We start from the raw sequence: 23,000 nt of genomic DNA, 5'->3' as shown, positions 1-23,000 counted from the left end.
ACACAAACATTACAGTAAATGATTTCAATTTTATTATCATTCTCTCATAATAACATTATGAACAGAGATTCAAATTCAACTAGAATGTTGATTAATCCAATAAACGATTGGAAAATCATCATGAATTGTATCATGAGCTGGATCATGTTTTTTTATTACAGTCAACAAAAAGAAGAAGAAGAAAAAGGAAGAAAGTTCTCTTCTTTAATCTTCCAATTCGAAGGGGAAAAAAGTTTTTTTTGCTCAATAACAAGTCATGGTTATTTACATAAGCATAGAGTTTGAGGTCATTTTTTCGTCTGGATAAGGTTCCATCATGGATTCCGTGTTACCATTGGAATACATTAGAAATGATTCCGAGCCAGTTCTCTCATGTATCCATTGGATTGAAATTGTTAAATGTAATCAGAATAATAACAATTATCATTATTAATTCTAAATGGTTTCTCGATCGAATCCTTGGGCATGCAAAATCACCGACTGTGACATGAATGGAAAGAAAATAAATAAGTATCGATTAAACATAATCAGTTGGCCATTTAAATAATTAATCAACCTGGAAAGGTTAATCAACCACAAAAGAAGTCAAACAAAGTAAACATTCATAAATGGATCAGGCAAAAGTATACTTTGCCTATCAATTCAATTTATTCATAATCATTGGTTTATTGCTTTACTCGATAAAAGTCAGTCAAAGAATGGCAAAAAGGAAAAATGAGAAAAAACGAAAATTTCCTTTTCTCAGATTATTCATTTTCATGTTTCACATTTGCCGAGATTAAATATTCACTCATGACAATGAAAAATGATACAAAAATTAACATTCATTTTAATGGTAAAGATATTCAAGCTTTGAAAAGGTTCAAGCTGAGCTTTTCACTTTTGCCGAGTTTTCCTGTCAACTTCGTGTTCAACTTCAGTCTTTTCAACAAAAGCTGTTAATCACTAGCATCTTGATATTGATAACTTTGGACAACTTTTCAATCAATTTTATCGTTCATCTCGACACAAATTGACCTTAAATTGCGTCCATTAAAGAAAAAGTTTAGAAGAGAAAAAATAGTTTCGCTTTTTCTTTCGAGTTGCATATGCTGCTAAAAGTAATCGAAATAATCCCAACAATTGTCTTTGATAATCTCATGAAGCTGATTAAAAACTCTAATGATATTAAATGATTTTTCAAAAGTTGAGAGGAAACTAAAGGTTTGCCTTGTTTAACATTATTTTTATTGTGTAAACATAAATCTCGATGGATAGAGACACAATGTTGATAATGTCAATAAATATCAACATTTAAAGGATAAAATTGTGTATTGTTGTCACCATTTGTTCATGTTTCTCAACTAGCCATTGAATTCTGACCATGCTATTATTACTCCTGTAATCTTGTAAAAAGCAAAAACAAAAACTCTTTTGGTTCACTGATGTTCAAATCAGTGTATGTTGATAGGGGATTGATGAGTGTCCATGTTTCAACAATGACAATCAATTGAATGCCAACTCAACTTTTCCTTCCTCTTAAGGCAACAACAAATTTTGCTCTTAATTTATCACTAATCGTTTCACTGTAAAACAGTCATTTGTTGAGGCACATGTTATGCCATTAAACCTGAGACAAGCTTAGTTCAAGCATCAACATTGCCTCTCGACCAGCCTGAGCCATTCACACTGTTGAAGAAATGGTTAAAATTGAAAAGTGTTGAGAGAAGAAACGAAAAAGGAAAAATCCCTTTCTCACTGGGAGGGCAACAGGGAGTGAAAGTTGATAAACTTTGAACAGCGAATAAGATTCACAGATTATTCTGTGTGGAAAAGACATTAACTGAAAATTCTTTTTTTTACTCTTCTTCGTCATCATCATTATCATCATCATCATTAGCCGGACAATACCAATTAGTGAGGAAATCATATGACACTAACAACTTATTTCCTACTGAAAAGGAGAAGAAAAAATTTACTCAATTTTACTTGGTTTAGCTATTCAATCTAATATTATTTTCCCAACGGTTTTCCTCTTTTCTCATCATCATCATTATTATAATTATTGTCATCATTTTTCATTTGCCAATCTTTGACCAACACATTTATCAATTGTAATCAAAACTGTTTTCTCTTTTCCTGTGAAAACTCAATTCCATGAAAACAATTGTACCAATGAAAGTGAACATTGAAGACATTAAATGTTTCTTTTTGACCAAAGTAAATCAAAATTTACTCACCTTGACTTAAATTTTCACTGACTGAGTTTCGCTGAAGATTATCGCTTTTACTCTTCAGACTATCCGTTCGGTACAACGTCACCTGAGTTTCAGTCTTTTTGTTAACTTGAACTATCACCGAGACACACTTGAGTATAATAATATCCTTAATAAAATGTTGAGGTTGTATCACAAAGTTTAAGCTTATAAATGATGATTCCAGCCCATCATTGTGTAATGTCGCTGAATAATCAGCTTTAAATTCTGAGCCTTCAACCTGGAAAAGAGAAAAGAATTGGTTTAGAAGAAGAAAAAAAGAAAAATTTATTCAAATAAAAATCTGTTAACTTGGTTAGCTTTAGCTTCACATAACCAATTTTGTCTCAAAAGTCAATCTGTTCAGTTGAATCGCAGGAGTAAATAGATGTTAAATGATGAAAGTAAATTGAATAAAGACAAAGAGCAACAAAATTAGCTGCAATTTGTTTCAATAAAAAGAGTCGAAAATTGATTGATACCAAAAACTCGAACCAAATTTAATCGCAATCATGAGACAAGAAAAGTTTCTTAACTTTGATCAAATTGTCATTTTACGCATTAAAACATTTTCGCTCTTCTTTTTGCTCAGTTTAACATTTGGATTGAAGGAAACTTGTAATCCATGAGTTGGCAATTAAATGAATTAACAAGAGTTGATTCGCTTATTTTCAGCTTCTTATTGTTGCTATTTAATATTATCACCACGAATTGGTTCGTGATTAGAATGTCCATGATTATTGTAAATTAGCAATTCTGTTGTTTCAGTTTTCTTTTTACATCAAGATATCATGGCTGGTCACAGATGAAAGTGTAAATTGTAATGAATATTCAATGTTTTGTTAAACTTTTGTCTTATCTCTTTACATTCCTACAAAGTGTTAACTTGCTTGTTTCTTGTGGTTAAGATTTTCTTTTCTCAAATCATTTTCCATTTCATTTCATTCCAACTCAGCTTCACAAGTAAATCATTTGTCATTTTGTTGATGCATCAATAGAGATAAATTATTAATTACATGATTGATTGAACAAATTATTAAGTTTTTCTTTTATGAATCATTAATTTCCACTTTATCAAGCAAATTGTTTCTTCTTCTTGTCCGTTCATTTAGTTCTTGATTCGAGTCCAGTTGAAGAAGAAACATTGAAAAAAATCGTTTTTTCTCTTTCATTGACCATCATTATTTTCAATTCAATTTAAAGAGCAAACAAAACATGATACAATCATTAATAATATCAATGGAATTGCCTCGACCATTGCAGAATTTATTGTTTTCATTCGTTTGTTTATCCGAAGGAAAAAAATTTCATGATGATAGCTATCAATATCTTTTTAACATGAGGGCCTACCATGATTAACTTGCCAGTTTCAAGCGAATAAGAGATTCTAATAAAATTTGTTACTGATCAAAAAAGTTTCAATTTTAACGAAAGAATTGAAATTTCACTATTTTCTGAGTTTAATTTGGTTTCTCAATATAAAAATAATTTTGAGAAGATCTGATAAAATCTGAAGACATGAAAGGTAGTAGGATATTTAGCTTTGTTTCTTCAGCAGAAATTCGGTTGAATCTCATGTGTAAGTACTTAAAACTTATATTCGGCATTTAAGAATATTTCGTCATCTACGATCTGTACTCATCATGATTACGCTGAGTTAGTTTGGTTCATACAAAAGTTGCCTCTATTCCTTCAGAAAAGACTTTTGCGATCTTCTGAACAGATCGAGATTCTCTTGCAAGGCAAGTTTCCAAGTGCTTCGAAAGTATTTCAATGGTAAGTGTTCCATTTAGTTTGGCTTACTATTATAACTAACAATAAAGTTTCGCTGTCTTTTGATTCGCAAATGAAGAGAGCTCCCGAAAAACGTCATTTATTGTATTGATATACGTGGATATATGAGATAAGTAATACTATGTGTCCATTGCGATGAGTCTTTCGTATACTCATTACCATAATTACATGTAGAAACATTGATTTTTGATACTTTTTCAAGTTATCCTTTCATTTGCGAACCGAAAAATTTCGAGAGAGTTAATTACTAAACCTAATTGTTCTATGATGAAAAGATTGATTTATATTGCGCTATTGGACCACTTGCGTTGCTAGTTTTGTGTTGCATTCACTTATATTAAATGCAATGTACGCTTACCGGTGAATCATTGATGAACCAAGATAGCTTGGCTGTAGGCTTTGATTTGGGTGAAGTACAGTTGGCAGTTACTTCTTCACCTGGATTGTACTTTCTCTGTCCAATGCTTATTTGGGGAACTTCAATGGGAAGAGCTGACGACAAAAAGTTGCTCATTAATAAATGTTGTTTGGAATGAGAATAAATTACAAGAAAAATAAAACTCACCATAAATTACCATTTCTCTTTCATCAGCGGCCGTATTAAACGAAGGTGCTTCAGCCGATATTTCACAACGATATTTACCGGCTGAATTAAGGTCAACATATCGAAGATAAACAGAGCTACTCGCTGAACGTGATGTCTTTAAATATGGCGACACAAAAGACGGAGAGAAATGAGGATAAAAATGAAAGACAAAATTCAATTAGACTTACTCAATGTCAAAGGATTAAAGTTGAACAAACAAGGAAACAATCAAATTAATTATCTTTCATAATTTAATGAACAAAAAAGAGGCAAAAGTAAGGTTAAGGTTAATGATTAGTTGATTAAAGTGCAAGGTTGACATTAAGATGGTTGTCATGTTAAACACTTTACAAGATGATTTATTTGTTTATCATTATCATTATATAATTTATTAGGTGATGAACAAGTAGAGTAAATAAAAGTGGGTAAAACTTTAATAGGGTTTGCATGCTTATCATTATCATCCTCATCATCTTGACGTTAAGTGAGGCAGTTAATAAAGGATTAAATGGTTAATCAGTGTTGAAAGAGGAAGAAAGAATAAGCTCGAACCCAAAAAGGAAAAGTTGAAATGAATGGATTTACTTGCTTCACCATCACAAGCGATCATCACTTACATCAACCTTTATACCCTCCATGGGCAACACTTGAGCATGAGGCCAGTCTTTAGGCACATAACGGTAAAACTCGGATCCATCTTTGTACCATTTAACAGAGTAAAGTTTATCATCTTCAAGATCATAACTACAGGTTAATTCAACTGATTCACCGGCAATTGTAGGTGAAGGAACTTCAAGCATAACAATTTTAAGGCAGTCAATAAACGAGATTAATCCTTGAAGAGAGAAAAAGAGAAAAAAAATGTTTGAAATTGAAATGTTCAGAGTGGATTATGAATAAATACTTGAAATGCAAAATGTTTCAAGGTTAATAATGTAATGGATTTTCTTAATTTTGATATTGAACTTTTTTGAGTAAAAAAGAACGAAGAAAAAAAACAATTTATTTGAGTCTTTTAGCTTTGTTTTCATGAGATTTTTGAGAATATCTCTTCTCTTTGGGTTAATGTTGAACAATGGTGAGGATGAAATGTTTCATGAAGATGGACTGAGGTAAAGGAAGAGAAAAAGATTGAACCATTTAATAGTTTCTTTTCCACTTTTTTATCATCTAAATATATTGGAGGGACGCATAAAAGTAACCAATGTTATTGACCATTCAAATGGTCATGAAATAATCTTCTCGACTCATCATCATCACCATCATGTTCAGTTCAATGGGTTTTCTTTACTAACCAAACGTTGTGTTGAAAAAAGAATTCAATTTATTCATTTGCTCGTGTAAAGATGATGATATTAATTTTACTTTTACTTTTATGGAATAACATTTTGGTGCTTTTCAATAAAAGATAAGAAAAAGGTTCAACTTTTAACCAGGAAAAGGTGTTTATAATTGAAATCTGTCAAAAGCAAATTACATGTTGTCTTTCATTCAGTTTTTTTGCTTCAATTGAATCCTTTTCAAACAGCTTTCATTGTAATTGAAATGCAGAAGGGAATCTCGTTTTTTGGATAAAACTTGTTTCGTTCTCCATTAATTGTTTCAACATGTCTGGACATCTAATTACAACGGATTCTTGTGTTATTCAAGTGATTTATTCAGAGTGTCCTTGACTTCTATCATGCTATAAATATTGAGTTTTGCTTTCAGCTACAGCAAGTTTTTACATGATTGTAACAAGTGACAATGATTTTTCGCAACAAATCAATGATTTAAAGGGTAAAGGCAAAATCTGCAAAAAGGTGAAAAGGTTTTCTTTAAAGAGAAAAAATTATATCTTGATTTCATCTGCTTTCTTGAATTTTTGGTCATTTTTCGATATGACGTCTAGTTTTTGATTTATCGTGTAAAAAGATGGGAATATTGTAAACATCTAGAAATCAATTAAAGCAAGTGAGCAAATCAAAGAATCCTTCAATTTAATTAATCTGAATTTGAGCTAATTATGGTTTTATAGCCTAAAGATCCTTATTCGAGTTGGAATTATTTGATTTGTTTAGCTTTTCATCCTTTGCTCTTTGAATGTATTGGATAATAATTCAATCCACCTTGTAATGCTGACATAAACAGAATTTTAATAAGGGCGATTTTTCAGTAATGGTTCTGAACCAAGCAATAATTTTAATCTTAATAAGATAATAGTACGAAGAAACTTGATTGTATCAAATTTTCAAGGTCATCGGTGGTCATCTGTGAGGAAGGATACGTCTAAGCATAGAGGATACGACTGTTTCTATACCATTCAGTTGATCCATCAGTTTGAAAAATTTTCATTTATTTTTCAAGCGGACAACGCAACAAACATCAAACAATCTGAAAAAGTTTTCACTTTCAGAAAATGACCTTCAAATGTCATTTAGAGGTCAAATAATGGAGTGGCCTTCAATGGCCTTGAGAGTTTGAACTTAAGGTTCTTCAATCTACGGAAGCTTATGATTCAAGTCTAAGTTCTGTAGCCTCAACATTTGTTCGATAGGCAAACAGGCATACAGCATAAAAAGACGCCCAGTATTTTTTGAAACCAATTGATTGCTTGCACGGTATAAAACACTCTGATTCTTGCGTCAGCATGAGTTATAAATATTAAGTAAAAACCTCGAAAATCTCGAAAATTTTGAAATTTTAGAAAATGATCTTCAAATGAGAATCAGAGGTCGAATAACAGTGACTTTGACTGACTTTGAGGTTTAAACTCATTGTGACGGAAGACCTGAATACCATCTTTCTCAATCTTCATCTTTTTCACATCGAATTTATCACCGGTATCAAACTAGCTCGTGAAGCTCATACCATTGAAATCTTCCTCCTTTGCTTATTCTTCGGCTGAACAACGATTCAAGAACTCGCTTCCTGCCCGATTCACGAACCTTGCTTGATAAAGCCTCTCTATCTGCGACTAAAGCTATCCAACTTTCCACTGCTTCAAAACTTGTTGTTTCTCCATCTCTTGCTCATCGTTCTGCACCTCCTGACGGTCTTGGTCATATTCACAAACGCCTTTTTCGTTAAATTTCTTTCTTTTTTTGGTCTTTTCTTCATCTTTGGTATTTTCTTTGGTATTTTCTTTGGTATTTTTTTTGGTATTTTTTTTTGGTATTTTTTTTGGTATTTTCTTTGCCTTTAAATATAATTTGATAAACGTGACGATACCCCCTACTACAACGGTCTAAAGCGTGCAAATGTTTCAAGGTCATAGAAGGTCATTCGTTCATTTGACCTCTGAAGAACTCCTGTAGGTAATTTTCAAAGAGCCCACAATTTTCCAAAATGAAAATGAGGTCGAATAGCCCTGTACTCATTTTCAAATAATATTGAAACTAATTTACTTTCATTAAAATCGTAGTTGCTTTCAATTGTTGCTCAAACTGCCTTCAAAGCTAATATCTTGGGTTTGTGCAAATATACAGAGTTTTGCTTTTACCAACTCCTTAGCTGAATCTTCGAGTTATTGTAATAGTTAGGGGGCTGAAGCGCGATAGAAATGATTAATTAACATAAAAGGCCGAATGCTTTTTCAATATGAACTCACCTTTAGCTTGTGTGTGTAGCCTACACACAGCTATCAGAAAATCATAAAAAGCTACAAAAAGTGGTCAAAACAGTGCCCAAAAGATTGTTCAGACTCGACTAGAAGTTATTTTAATCGATCAAGTTTTCGATTCAATTCAGAAAACGGAATCGTATCTAATCGTACCATCGATCAGATCGATTCTTTATAGAATCGTCTACATAACATGATTAATAATTAATACAATTTGTTAGTCTATCGATTGGTTCATCGAATCAGAATTAGCTTTAGTTGAACACAAACAAAATACCAATTTACTGGTAAAAATTATCATCTAGATGAACATCATTACCATTATAATAATCATTTTAATCCTGGTTTTGCTAATTTCATTCAACAGCACAAATGAATGAAACTAATTTCTTAACTTTTCCTTCTTTACCTAGTATCTTCATCAATATCATTATCTAATGTTAACATAATTTAATAATCATTTGTTGTCCAGCGAGATGCAAGAGACTCTGGAAACTCGAAAAAGGACACAAAACATTTGAAAGAAACACTAATCACACACACATACACTAATCAATAGCAAACATAAAATATTTGTACCAACTAATAGTCCCAAATGGTGAAACAAAATGATAATAATAATAGCTTAAAGATGTTAGACTATATCTACTCGAACCAGGCCTAAATATTATCCTTATTACACTCGCATTACTTGCCTTTTTTCCGAGTTTACTTTCACCTTCCTTAACTCACCTCATCAACAATTTTTGTTGTTTTTACCTTTTCCTTTTTTTACTTTTGCCTTTCACTCCTTCCCGAGTTGTTCATTACAAGTTGAACCTTACAGGAGCTTAAACAGACACCAAATCGATTTCCAATAATAAATGTTATCAATTATTATCATCATCATCATTAACATTATTTTTAGCTGTTGACCGTTCATTGATTAGTTGCAAGCTGAAGGCTTACTAATTTATCAACGCCCCAGGTAACCATATAAATAATTTATACTATCAATGTTTTGTTTCATTTGTTTCAACAAATCCAAGCCCATAAATGGAACATTATTTTTCTCTCATTTCACTATTGATTTCATTTCAACTTTTGTCCATTGCAATATTATTGACTGGAAAGTCAATTAAAAGAAAAGAAAAGTCGAGCGTTAACTCGATAATCCTAATCATGACCGCAGACTTGCATTCATTTGTTTAATTGTCCACCAGATTGAAGCTTATCACAGTCTATCAAAAACTGAAACAATTTCAATTTTGGTCACAACATTTGTTCAATGTTATTATTTAATGGCATTTTATAATGGATTAATGTTCAATTTGGATATGGCAAGGTAAACTAAAATAACAGTTTGATTGAGTTATTGTTTGTTTATAAACATGGAAGGAAAAAAGATGAATGATAATGTAAAAGCATTTGAATAAACAAACTGAGGTGGAAAAGTTCAAGAAGATCAGGGGAAAATGTATGAGAGAGAAAAGCCTGAAAAGGGAAATATTTTTGTGCTTCTTGTATTACACATTCATTTTAAAAGTGCTCTCAGCAAATATCATTTGAACAGTTAATATTTGTATCAACAATTGAACATTGTCACTATTGAAATAAGATTTCTTTTGATTCCCTTTTTTGCCTCAAATTAAACTGATAAACTGTTCAATATTGTTCATTTTTTTCGGGAATATTATTTTTCTCTTCCTTTCTGTGTTTCTTTAATGGGATTGGGAGTGAAACAGTGAAACCATTTAAAGTTGAGGTTTACCTTTAGTTGGGTTTTGTTTAGAGTTAATCAAATGTAATCAAATTGGTGTTCAGAGAGTCAACAAATTATAATTCTCAATGTTGGCAACTATAAGTTAAGTTGTGCTTATTCAAGTGAACATCATTTTGACATCATTATTCACCAGATGATGAAATTGATGATAACAGTTGAAATTTCAATAATCCATAATGATGAGGATAAACGGCAATTATTATCATGAAATTAATCATTTTGCCAGTGGGTTTAGTTTTCAAATTCAATATAAATCTTAGTAAACATGAAAAGATGAAAATTTTTGGTCGATTCAAAGTTGATTAAGAGTCGAGATCAATCAAACTCGAAAAGATTATTTCTTTAAGATGAAAAGTCGAAGTTGAGTGGATCATTGAATAACATAATCGTAAAGAAATTTGTCAATCTCATGTTAACATTTCAAGTGATTTTTTATCGAAAATTTCATCTTTTCTCTTCTCATGGAAACTTCAGAGTTTTGGAGTTTTCCCTTTTCTCTGATCAACTCTTTTGCTTGACTAATTGAACAGCGTCTAAAGATCATTTGAAAATGTGTTTGAAAGTGATCTTGTTTGTGATAACACAATTGGATAATATATTTTTCATTTTCTTGATATTCCCCTGTAATTGAGCAATTTGTTCTGATTAAGCTTTTTTTCTCCCTGTTTACTCTCTTGACTGTCTACTCAACTTGATTCATGATTAGTTGAACTTGTGGTCAAGCTCTTTTCTCTCTGTTGTTCTGGTAATGGGATGGTCAAATGTTGTTTGATCACAACAATAGATTTGCTTCTACCATTATAAATGGGACTTGTTACATTGGATAAACAATTTAATAAAGGTAAAGAGCAAAGTGAAGGTAAAGATGTAATTTAATTTACTAATAATAGTAAATCAAAAGTTTACTCAATCAAATCTGATTGTTTTCCTTCTTCACTGTTCAATGGTGAATAACCTCAACCCTTGTTTTTCATCATTTTAAATTGTCCCTCATCAATCATCCAAACTTTAAACTGTCTTGACCAACCTTCAACCCAGCAAAATTGATTATCGTAATTGATCAAAAGTAAAATGTCAAACACTTAATGATCATTAATTAGCATTATTTCACCTTCATTTAATGTATCAATGAAATTAGGTTCCAAGTCAAAATTTTTGCAAACAATTTCCAATTCGAATTTTGATTGGAAAAAAATTCAAAGAAAAAGATTGAACAATGAAATTTCTGGCAGATTTGTTGTTTCAACTTTATGATGAATGTTACATGAAATTGTCACTTTACATTCGATGGTTTCCTTCATGATGACATTATCATTGGAATATGTTTCATGGTTGATGTAAATAGTTAATCAAATATGAATGAATCCCTGTTAGCCACAAGAATAATATCTCAACCTCTTAAGAGACATTTTCATGCTAATAAAGAGTCTTCTTGAATAGTCTTGAAACATTATTTTCCTTGCTTTCCATTTTGATAAATAATTGGCTAAATTGTCTTACCTTGTAAAAGTGTGAAAAGTATTATTCCTTGATTCATGATGATTCAATGGAAAATATTTAATGGATTGTCAATTGTGTTTGCAGCATTTATCCTTTACAAATATTATCATTTGCCTGTAATAATAAGAAGAAAAAGGTAAAAGTTAAAGAATGTTCATTTGGTTTTCATGAGAGTCTAAATGAGAAGAGGAAAATGTTGATCATTTGAAAGTCTAATCGAGATGATTTGATTTATCAGCCATTAAATGATTGTCAAATGTCAGTCCAATAAGAAGGTGAAAAAGTGTTTCTCATTAAAATGAACCAATTTTAAGGTTAACCTGTTTGCTGATTGACATTGTGTCTGTCAAAAGGTTGAACATCTCGAGACTCGAACAAAATGAATCAAAAGTCCAGAGAGAAATTGTTCTCATATTTGGTTACAATTAATGTTGCTGTTCGTTTTATCACAAAATTATGAATTATATTGTGAGAGGAAAAAACAAGGAATACAGAATTTGGGTGAAAAACTTTTATCGTCCCTCTTCAAGTTGATCTTTGCCTTTTTTCAGAGCTTCAAGTAATATCTGGTGACAGCATGTAATTGAGAGAGGAAACAACCGTGAACATGAACAGGAAATGCTCATCATACAGATAATGATACCAAAGCTCTTCAATGTCATTTCAATTTTTGAAGCTTTTCATTATCATACTTTAGTCTTTTCACATTTATTTTTTTTAATATTTCTGTGTTTATTCACACAAAAAACCATCAAAAGTTTCAAAATTTTGTAGCTCATTATTATTGTTTCAACTTGTTTTCAATAATTTCAACATTATGTAATAATTCTCGGAAATAAACTCAATTCATTTAACTGAATTTTATTCAACTTACAAGTAAGAAGTATTTTAATGAATTTATTTTCCTCAATTTTCAAAGAATCATACTTCGATTAACCTCAATATGATATCAATACTCAAAACATGCAGAAAGATGTTCCAATAAGTCTATGAGAGTATATTCAGAATGAAGCACTGTAAAGAAGAAATTTCGTGTTTTCCTTTGCTTTTTGGTGAGATGAATACTTTTAATGATTAAACGCTCCTGCCTGGATATGAGACCTTCAGAGGAGATAACTTTAGGTTACTTTCTTCGACAAGAGTTTGAATAAACTTTTTGTTCCGATAAAAATAGTTGAAGTTGTCACTCATTGACCTCTTGTATGCACAATACAGTTTCAACATTAGTCAAAGAGTTAGAGCAACACGACCTGGCTCAAGTGCCGTTTCTGTTCTCGAGGACTTTGGCTCAGACCCAACGTGAAAAAAACTGTCAAAATGCAACCGCAAATTTGAAATGTTCAACTATCATTTTAATAAACATGGATCCGATCGAGTAAAGGATCAAAACTCGACAGAACAGAACAGTAACTCGATCAAAATTTAAACTCCCTTCAAATCGTTATTTCAAAGTAAAACCCAAATTCAAATATTCTGAATATATTGAATTTGAGTAAAGCGAAGTGTAAAAGGTTTTCCCAATTTCTTCTTGAACAAAGTTTAATAGTAATTCTTGAACATCTATTCAATCAACTCTTTTCTCGGCTAGACTTGATCAAAAATATTATAATAGTTATCGAGCAATAAAATTATCTGCAAACTTTTACCTCAACTCGTAAGAAAAGTTTTCTTTCTGTAGTTTATTCCCTTCCAACCTTTTCCCCTTAACCAAGCCAGAATGCAATTTAATCCATCCTTTTAAATAGTCAACCAGCTTGAAGGCAAACAGTAATGCATAGACAAACAGAGTAAAATGACCAAAATGACCACACAGAAGGCCATAAAATATTTATCCAGCAACACATAAATCATAAAAATGTATTATCTATTTTCATCCAAATATTTCATTGCGCCTTTTCCCAGTCATTTTCATCATGTTTTCCTTATAACCTGTGGCTGTGTTTACTCTATCTATTAACAAGTAATTTGTTGGATTCCCAATTGATACAAATGATACACCTTTGTATCATAATCTGAAGAGAGTGAAGAAAGAGAAGAGAAGAGAAGAGAAGAGGAGAGGAAAAAAAGAGTTTTGTCTCTTCATCTTGAGGGAATCTGATTTAGCTGGTTAACAAATAATCAAGGAAAGCAAAGTCAAGCCAAGGAAAAATAACAAAATGTAATAGCAATAATAATAACAATAATAATGATGATAATAACGATAACAAGAAAAATAAATTGCAAATAGTTTTTACTTTTACATTATCGGTTGAAATGAATATCAATGGGCAAGTTGCTTGAAACCATGTTTCAATGGATTCTCATTGGGTCAACTCTTGAAGAGATTGAAGCAACAAAAAGCAAACTCATAATCAGAGTTACAAGTTTCATTTTCATTTCAGTCATTTCCTATTCTTTCATCGCCATCAGTTTCCCTGTTTTCATCCACACTTTCATTATCGCTGATAAAAGAGGCCAAAAAATGATGTCAACTATAATTGAAATGATTCATTTATTGGTTATCTTTTATCCTCAACTTGCATCAACTATTTTTATATCAACTTTTATGTTCCTTCACTCAAGATATTACAAAGTCCAACTTTCATCTCTTCACTTACAACATCATTGAATCGTAATCAAACTACGACCGAAATTCATGGAAATCGAGAGAAGATCATGAGAAAATTGAAAGATTCTTACTTTGCCAACATTCAATTAGCTTTGTGAAGGGAATTTTTAACAGTTTTTATATTCATTTTGCTGTTCATTTCAATATTGAAGAAAAATGTAAAAGAAAATTTTTCTTTTTTCTCTTCTTCCCTTACCCTGATTACCTTCATCAAGTTTCATTATACAATTGAAAAGTTCATCAATCTTGCTTTTCTGTATCAATTTAAATCTACTCATGATAATCAAATTTACTCAACATAATCAATAAATAATATGTCAGGAATGTTTATCTTTTTTGCCTGTTGAAGCAACTTCAGTTGAAAAAAGGTCAGAAAAAAGTAAATGTAATTTTAAACAATTTAACAGTAAATTGAAATGCTTAACAATATGATGAACAATTTGTCGAAAGTTGTAAAGTTTGAATGAAGATGAGGATGAGAAAGGTGAAGAGAAGATGAGGAAAGAATAAAAGGTTGATGATGAGGTTGGAAGAGAGATAAATGTATTAGACATGAATGGAAGGCTAATAGGTGTATTAAAGCCCTTGAAATGACCATTCAACTGTTGTGCTATTATTCACAGCATGATGAAGGTAACAAGGAAAGGGAAAGGAATGATGACCCATGTAAGTAACGGGGATTTTCAGATGAATGTTGATCTCTCAATGGAATTGGCATGATAAATGTTTCCATTTAAAAGTTTACTTTGCAGGCAAGGAAAAACTCGAATCTTTATTGTTTTTTATTGGACATTTTTTTTCTTTCCTTTTTTCTCTCTTCTCATCTTCATCTTCTTGTTTCTTGGCTACTTTTCCCTTCCCATAATAATCATTAACGTATTGATGGGATTGATGAGACAGGATTGAGTTAGCCAGTTGAGATTAGCCGATTTAAGAGGTTGAACAACTTTCAATTGGCTGTTAAACAGATTACAAATCAATATTTCATTAGATTGTCCAGTTTGACCCTCTCAACCATTCAACAGTATCTTGAAGGTTTATCAAGAAGAGGCCAAAGAAAAGGTATTACAAAGAAATAAAAGTGAAAAAAGTTAATCTCCAAATAAGAAGCAAACAAGTAATGGAATCAAAAGAGTTTAATGATAATTGAAAAAAACATTTTCTTTTCAATGTAATCATATTAATTATGGATTGTAAATCAACTTGAAACTCCCAGTCGGATAAAAATTGCTCCTTATAATTCAGTTTTTTGTTCATTTAAATGTGCTTCTAAAAATAACTACGTTTTTCACGTTTTCGCTTGTAACTTTTTCTCGTTCAAATGCGTGCTTTCAGCCAGCTATCTGAATCACAGATCTGATAGCGATATTATCGGAGTAAGTGTTCATTTTCACTATTATATTTACAATATTATATGTACAATGTAAAAGTTTATCTCTATCTAGCATTGCAGACTTATTTGTAATTAAATCTTTGTATTGTTATCGCTTCACAGTAAACGCCAAAATTATTTTGTGGTCATCTTCCTATAGACATGTTTCACATTCACAAGTGCTAGGAGATATTTTGCAATATTTTTTATAAAGCTGAAGAGATAGTCCATCATGGATTTCATTGATTGCCATTTCACGGGGACGAGTGATCAAGTAGATTTCGTGGAAATGGAACGTTCTCACTGGATTTTGTTTTTCTACAGCAAACGACTGTATTGAACGTGCATTTTAATTCACTGTTTGCGCTAAATCTTAGGCTTAAAAATGGGCATTTTCAAGCATTTTCCTGACTGGATTAACAGAAAAGTTGTATAAATGTTTCAACAAGTTAAGCAAAATTTGTTGAAAATGTTTGAAAAAACATTGAGCAAAAGTCCATCAAATGATATGGTAAACAGAGAGTGAAATGACTTTGAAAGGGATTCCTTTTCAGATAACTTTGATCATGAGAAATGGAAACATGATTAGCTTGGATTCTTTTACAATTTTCTTGTTGAATCGATTATTATTGAAGGATAAAATTATCGATATGAACTAAATGAGTTTAAAGTAAAGAGAAAATGTTATTAGCTTTTCTCTTCAAAAGTGGATAAAGTTTTTTCTGTACAAAAGTGAAGACACTTGGAATGATAAACAACATGATGATGCTGAGAAGAGTAAACGCTTTTTCTTTGGACTTTTTACTTTTCTCTTTTTCCTTTCTTTTATTGAAGTTCAACTGGAAAAGCCAAATTGAACAATAAAAAATAATAATGCGAATAAGGTGAAAGCTTGAATATTTCATTGGTCAGATAATTTTCTGAAACATTTGAGATAAAAATCTTGCAATAAAATAGCTTTGCTTTGTGGATCACTTGTTTCTCTTAGGACTTGAAACCTGAATCTTTCCATTTCCAAAATTTTGGACTTTTCTCTCTTCTCTTTCATGGTTATATCACTTTTCAATCCCTTCACTAAATCCACATTACTGACGATGTCAATCCTTCTCAGGCTATAAAAGAAGTTTAAATTTTCTCTCAAATTCTTGTTTAGATTTTTGGATTTCCCATTTTACTGAATCATCAACAACAACATGAATTTCAGTGTAAACTACACAATATTTCAATCAATTTTTCTGCTTTTCAAAACTTCTGCTGATGATTTAAATGGTTACAATTGGAAAAGATTGAAAAAAAAGATTTCTTCTTTTACTCTTTTCCCGTTTATTCAACTTTGTTTTTCAACTTTTCTTTTCTTGGTTTTGATTTCATTTTTGCTGTCAATAATTTCTGGTCAATTGTATAAATATTAACTGATGAATACCCTTGAGGCAAGTGGTGGCTTGAATGAAGAAAAAATTTTCATGGAAAAGGTTTGAATTTGAAAAGGAAAAGTTTGCCATTTGATGTTTGCAAAAGTGAAAAAAAACACTTTTTCTTTGGCCTTTCAAATTGAATTATAACAAGACTGTTGACAAGAGATTTTTTTCTTGTACCAAACAATTTTCCCTTCAATCATTCAAAATGCAATCACTTATTCATTTCAATCAAGTTATTCAAAACTCTGACAAAATACCAATTCTTTACTTTAAATGCATTTCCAACATTTTGCTTCTGCAAAGTCAAAATCATTACAATTGAAGAAAATGATTTTTTTAAAAAATGAAACTTTCCACAAAAACTTTACTCTTGAAACTTTGGAAAATCTGAAAAATCTCTTGATCTTGACTCTGATAAGTTCAGTCATTGATATCCAATCTTGTGACTTCAGCAACAATCTTAAAGAGCATATTTTCGCTTCTCAATGAATCCAGAAAATTCAAATTCTGCCAATTAATTTGTTGTTTTTTCGCAAATTACGTTAATGGCTTGTAAACCATTAAAACTGTTTGATTCAATCAAATGTAAACTCGAGTCAAGAATTTTGTAAAATGGCAAAAACAAATTGAAAAGTAAAACTGAAAAAAGTAAAATGTTGAAATGTTCAAGTTGAACATGAATTGGAATGAGGAAAAACCATGAAAATGTTAATAATAATGTTGAACTTGAGATGATATGTAAAGGGCTCAGGGGTTCACATGAGAGTGAGACACTTTAATGATGATGCATGTCAAAAGATTAGGAAATGATGAGCAAGAGAGGAACAAGTAAGATACATTTTTGCTTGATAAACATCATCTTCATCATTTTCATCTTTACTCAAACATGATAAGTTAAAAAATATTAAGAGGATGAACTACAAATGTTTCACCTTATACCTGTTCAGAATCTCTCTTTTTTGCCTTCTTCTTCGTCCTTTTTTTCGTTCTTCAAATTTTTCCCTTTTTTTGCAATACTTTTTATTCAATATTATCTTTATTATCAAGGGAAGTGAAACTTAAGAATTGAATGAAGGGTGAATCATTTTTGAACGTGACTTTTATCAAATATTGATGAATACAATGGAAACAAAATCTGCACTCAATGAGCTATGTGAACGAGAATTTTTCATCTTTTCTTCAGTTTTCTTTTCTTTTTTGTTCTTCACGAAAACAAAAGTCGAAAGTTTTTCTTTTTACTTTCATTTCTAGTGTATCATGAAACTCGACTGTAACACAATATGAAAGGAAAAGTATCTTCATTGCAAAAAATTTAACAAATGGCAAGGAAAACGTACAAAAAAGTAAATGTCATAACTTGTAGTTTAACTCACTTTATTACCTGCAAGAGTGGCTTATCCAATGTTTATCACTTATTCAAACTGTTTCAAAGTTTACAGAAATGTTTACAAATTCAAAGTTGTACGCGGGTTTTGCGGATCTTTGTTTAACTGGAAACTTAATGGATCTTTTATGTGGAAAAACAATTCAAAGCAAACTTTATTTAATAATCTAAATGAACAAAATAGCATCAGAATTTACAAAAAATCGAAAGTCGAAAAGTTTTTATCCACAGTTTCCCTGAAAAAAGTTCACTAAACAATTTGAATAAGTTTTGCAAGTTTTCTGGGATTTCACAGGCAATCTTACAGTCATTGCGAAAAGAAAACGAATGCACTTTAAAGAGAAGGAAATTTTCTTGAAAACAATGAATTTTTGCATCTTGCAGACTTGTGCTCAAGTTACTAGGTCAGCTTGGTTATGAAGATGAAGCTCAAAGTCTTTTTTTAGATAAAAAGGATGAATATTTTGCGTAAAATTTAATCGCTTTTCATGACTGACAAGAAATGAACATTTGAATATGGAATGAAAGGTTGTAAATGTTTTTGCAAAAAAGTAATTTGACTTTTGAATTGTTGTAAACAATTAGAAAATGACGGAATAATTACATGAGTTGGAAAATTGTGATTATGGATTCATCATTTGTTCATCAATTGAGATGACTTTTTCTTCTTTGGTCTGATTAATTAGCAAGGGTCGACCGGTGATGGTTACAAATGTTAATTTGAATATTGTATTAAAGTGAATATTAAAAGGTTTATAAACACTTTGTTTCTCTTTCCTTTTTTGTGTTCGACTTTTTTCATTATCCAACGTGAAACGGGTAAACCAGGGTTTACATGCTGTTATTCAAATTGTTATTCAAAATCGCAAGAAACAGGGAAAAGAGTTGAACACGTAACTTTAATGATCATCATATTAATAATTTAAATGGTTGAGAATTGCATGTAAAGTGAATGAAGCCTCTTAATGGTCAATGTTTCAACCAAAATCTGAATTCAGTTGAAGCCTTTCAATTGAAATGTTGAATATGAAAGATGATTAAAGAAGTAAATTAAAATTAAAAGTGTAAACAGAAAACAAAAAAAAAGTTGATTTAAAGGTTTAATGAAAGAAGCGAGAAAAAGGAAGATCTCAACTGAATATAACGAAGCTATTAATATGATAAAAGGTGATAATGATGATAAAGTTAATAGTTTTATCTGGTAAGTTAATCTGTTGTTGTTCATCATTATACTTTATCAAATTTGAATTCACCAAAATTTTGAGGCTTTTCCTTGCTGCTTGCACAGGGTTCACCTTGCCATTCAATCTCATTCAGAGCAGTTGATTATTTCAAGTTCAGAGAAGTGTAAAAATAAGCAATTTCAGGGTAAAATTGAATGGTTCAATGATGAAGTTAATGTTGAAGTAAAGTTGAAAAGAAACAAAAAAATATAATAATAATAACAGAGTTTAAGGTTGTAAATGGATGAGCAGATGAACAAAAAAAGGATGAAACAACGCGAATGAGTTTACATGGAAATTAAGAGTAAAGAGGAAAAATGATGATATTCACCTTTGACATAATGTTGCTATTTTCATAACAATAAGAGCAACTATAATAGGCAAGGTTTAACCTGATGCAATTATCTAAGGTTAAAAGCTAAACAATTCAAAGTTTTTTCACATTTTTAGCTCATTCCATTGCTTGACCTTGGAGTGAAAATTTCGATAATCTTTACTCCAAGTCACTTGAAGATAACATCCAAATTTTTTAACAATTTTTGGAAATTAACTTAAAATTTTTTTCAGATTAATTTTCAGTTTTTATTGCTAAAATTGAAAGTTTTCCAAGTGACCATCTTATAAGTCGAAGAAATGAAAGAATATTGGATTTCAGAACTTTCATTTTTTGACTTCTCATGTAGACATCGAAACTTTCTTAACTCAACAGTTTATTGGAAAATTTGGAAATGCCAAAGTTTTCCAATGCAGAATTGACAAATTGGGAAAATTGGAAAACTAATCGAACTCAGAATTTTCGATTTCCCATGTAAATTTCTTGAAAATTTGATTAGAGCAAAACGAATAATTTTGTTGAAACCTTGATAGACTAACTGAATGATTTAATCACTTGCAACTGAAAAAAATTCGAATTGTAATTCTTTTCTTGTGACATTTAAATTTGAACAATTTAAGGGAGTCTTCAAATCTTACATGAAACTTTTCCCAGAATTTGTTATTGCAATATCAATTTATGGTTTGCTCATGAAACTTTAAAGAAATTTGTTGTGAAATTTTCACAGCTTTGTTAATCGCAATTAAATGGTATTTTCCTGTTTCTATTGAAAAGAAACAGAAAACTGTAATGAATCAATTCCGTATAATGATGATATTTGATGAGCCAGTTTTGTTCTAACTAGTTGAATACACGCAGAATATTAAATGTGAATAATGTTTAAATGAATGGAAAGTAAAAAGAGAAATATTATTGATGGAAATAATTTACAGCCAGGATTTGGTCATGATTGAAAAAGTTTTAATAATTTTCACTCCCAATGACTAAACTGACTGGGAGTGAGCATTGAATAAGCAATGATAACACTGAGAATCAATTCTCTCTTCATCTTCTTCTCTCTCTCTCATCTTCCCACTTTACTGGTCATTGTCATTGGAGCTTTCCTTTACCTTCACTGGCCTGTTGTGGGTCAGGTAAAATTGAAATTAATTGAAGTCAAGGAAGCAAGCAATTATTATTGAAAATTAGTGTCCAACTTTGTGTGATCACAAAACACCCATTTACAGTTTACTGAATCTAATTTCACATTATCATATCTGAATACAAATTATTTGTCACAAGATAAATTAGCCTTTCACTTATTTTAATAACAAGCAAAGCAAAACAATACAACAATCATATTCAATTGATATTTTAGTTTCAATATCAATTTGCTTTAAGCGGTGAAACTGATACAAGGAAAGAGCAGAACTTTTGACAAACATTTTCATGGAAAACTGAAAAATTTAATATTCATCTGAACAGGGAAAGGTTGAAGAAAAGTTGAAAATTTTTGCTGTTAATTTAAAATTAAACTTACCTTCAATTGTTGATGTTAATCCAGTTTCTTTCTTGGCATTCTGTTAACATTGAAAAACACTGTTGCTGTTGAAAGGTTGTTGGAGTTTCTGTAGTTCAAGTTGTAGATTAAGAAACTTTTATTCTCACTGAACAATTCTGTTTGGTGTATAGGATGAGTATAGTATAGGACAGGTATAGTATGAGGATGTGGATGAAGGTAATGATGATGATGCTGGTGGTGACGATGTTGTGAGCAAAATTGTATTTGATACTGTTTAACAGGGAATGATATTTTTTCTTGATTCGTTTCTCTCTCACTCTCTGTCACTCTCTTTTCTTTCTCTTTTCCTCTCTCTCTTCTCTCAACTGTTTCATTGACTGGCTCAATCCTCTCGAGTTGTCAGTCATCATCAGTGAGTCTGCAATGAGCGTAATATTTTTTTTTCATCCAACAAACAACGCCATCTTGAGGTCATTCCAAATCATTATTCATTTAATCCAGTTTATTGTTTCACTGCTTTTCCCTATTCATCGAGTTTCCAGACAAATTTAGTCTTGTTTTGATCAAGTAAAGTTGAAAGACCAAAAAACTCGTTAGAACACTTTTCATTCAATAAACCCTTTACAGACTAACGCACTTTTTCAATGCGAAAAACTCACCAGTCAGTAGCGAAGGCGAAAATCGAGATTTTAATTTTTACCGAAAAAAAGAAAAAGAAAAAATTTTTGAATGCATTTGAGTTCTAAATGGTAAAATTAGCTTTGCTAAAATGACGAGAGAATGAACTGTTCAAGACGCAAGAAAGTTGTGTTTGTTAATTGGAACGTTCATTTGAAAAGTTCAAAAATTTTTGCTTCGAAACTCGCCAAAGAAAATTTAGCAGATTTTAATGGGAAAAAATTCGAACTGAATTTTCGAAGGCGATCTTATTTTTCCTGCCAATAACTATTCGTTCATGTTTCAACACTTTTGGTACCTTTTATTGATTAGTTCAATGGATAATGAATTATTGAGAAAAGCAAATCAATCATAACATAACAAGTTTTTTGATTTCTTGAGCTTTTTGTTATTTCCGTTTAACCATGATAGTTGATTGAGCTTTGCTCATTTTCAAGTAAACATTTTATCCATCAAGGAAACACATAACCATAACATGACATGAATTTGTTGATGAACAAGATTGAACACATTCAATGAATAAAAGTGTAAATAAAAAGAGAATATCTTTTCAACATCAAGATTATTCATTGCTTTTCAATCATCATCATGAACAATGAAAAGTGATGAGCAGTGGTTCAACATCAACAGGTGAAAAGGAAAAAAAACACATCAAATCAAAATCTAAACCTGAATAGAACGATATTCAGAAGAGGAAAAAAGAAAACTCAAGTTACAAGAAAGTGGACGATGGACACTCCCAGGGATTGATTCAGAATTGAATAAAAAGTAAATCATCTTTTCAATTGAACACATTGATATGAATATAAAGTTTTTACGGAAAACAAAATTGAATCATGATTCCAACATGATTAACTAATAATAATTTAATTTAGGTAATGATGGGAAAAGAAGGACAATATTTATAGCTGAAGCTTATTCATCATGTAAACCTTTACCATCGTAACCTTTTATTGTTGTGCTATAATTTTTTTTATTATTTTTACGTGTTTATCTTTTTCTTGG

The 23,000-nt window shown here is 30.8% G+C and overlaps 1 protein-coding gene across 1 annotated transcript; it reads right to left on the bottom strand.

Moving 5' to 3' along the window:
• Positions 1–9: 9 nt before the first annotated feature.
• LOC107370745 (uncharacterized) lies at positions 10–21,670 on the bottom strand. The gene is made up of 7 exons (XM_015938711.3): positions 21,336–21,670; positions 11,478–11,591; positions 5,232–5,449; positions 4,594–4,729; positions 4,387–4,520; positions 2,220–2,475; positions 10–480 (listed from the first exon to the last, which is right to left on the bottom strand). Exons 2-7 carry the CDS (start codon positions 11,512–11,514, stop codon positions 371–373), a joined length of 891 nt encoding a protein of 296 aa, XP_015794197.1. The 5' UTR covers positions 11,515–11,591; positions 21,336–21,670; the 3' UTR covers positions 10–370.
• Positions 21,671–23,000: the final 1,330 nt, after the last annotated feature.

The sequence above is a fragment of the Tetranychus urticae genome, chromosome 1 (genome assembly GCF_039701765.1).
Source record: "Tetranychus urticae isolate SD_2017Ah chromosome 1, NJAU_TeUrti_SD_1.0, whole genome shotgun sequence".
Classification (NCBI taxonomy): domain Eukaryota; kingdom Metazoa; phylum Arthropoda; class Arachnida; order Trombidiformes; family Tetranychidae; genus Tetranychus; species Tetranychus urticae.
The sequence above is the reverse complement of the archived record's forward strand: the minus strand, read 5'-3'. Positions and strand labels throughout refer to the sequence as shown.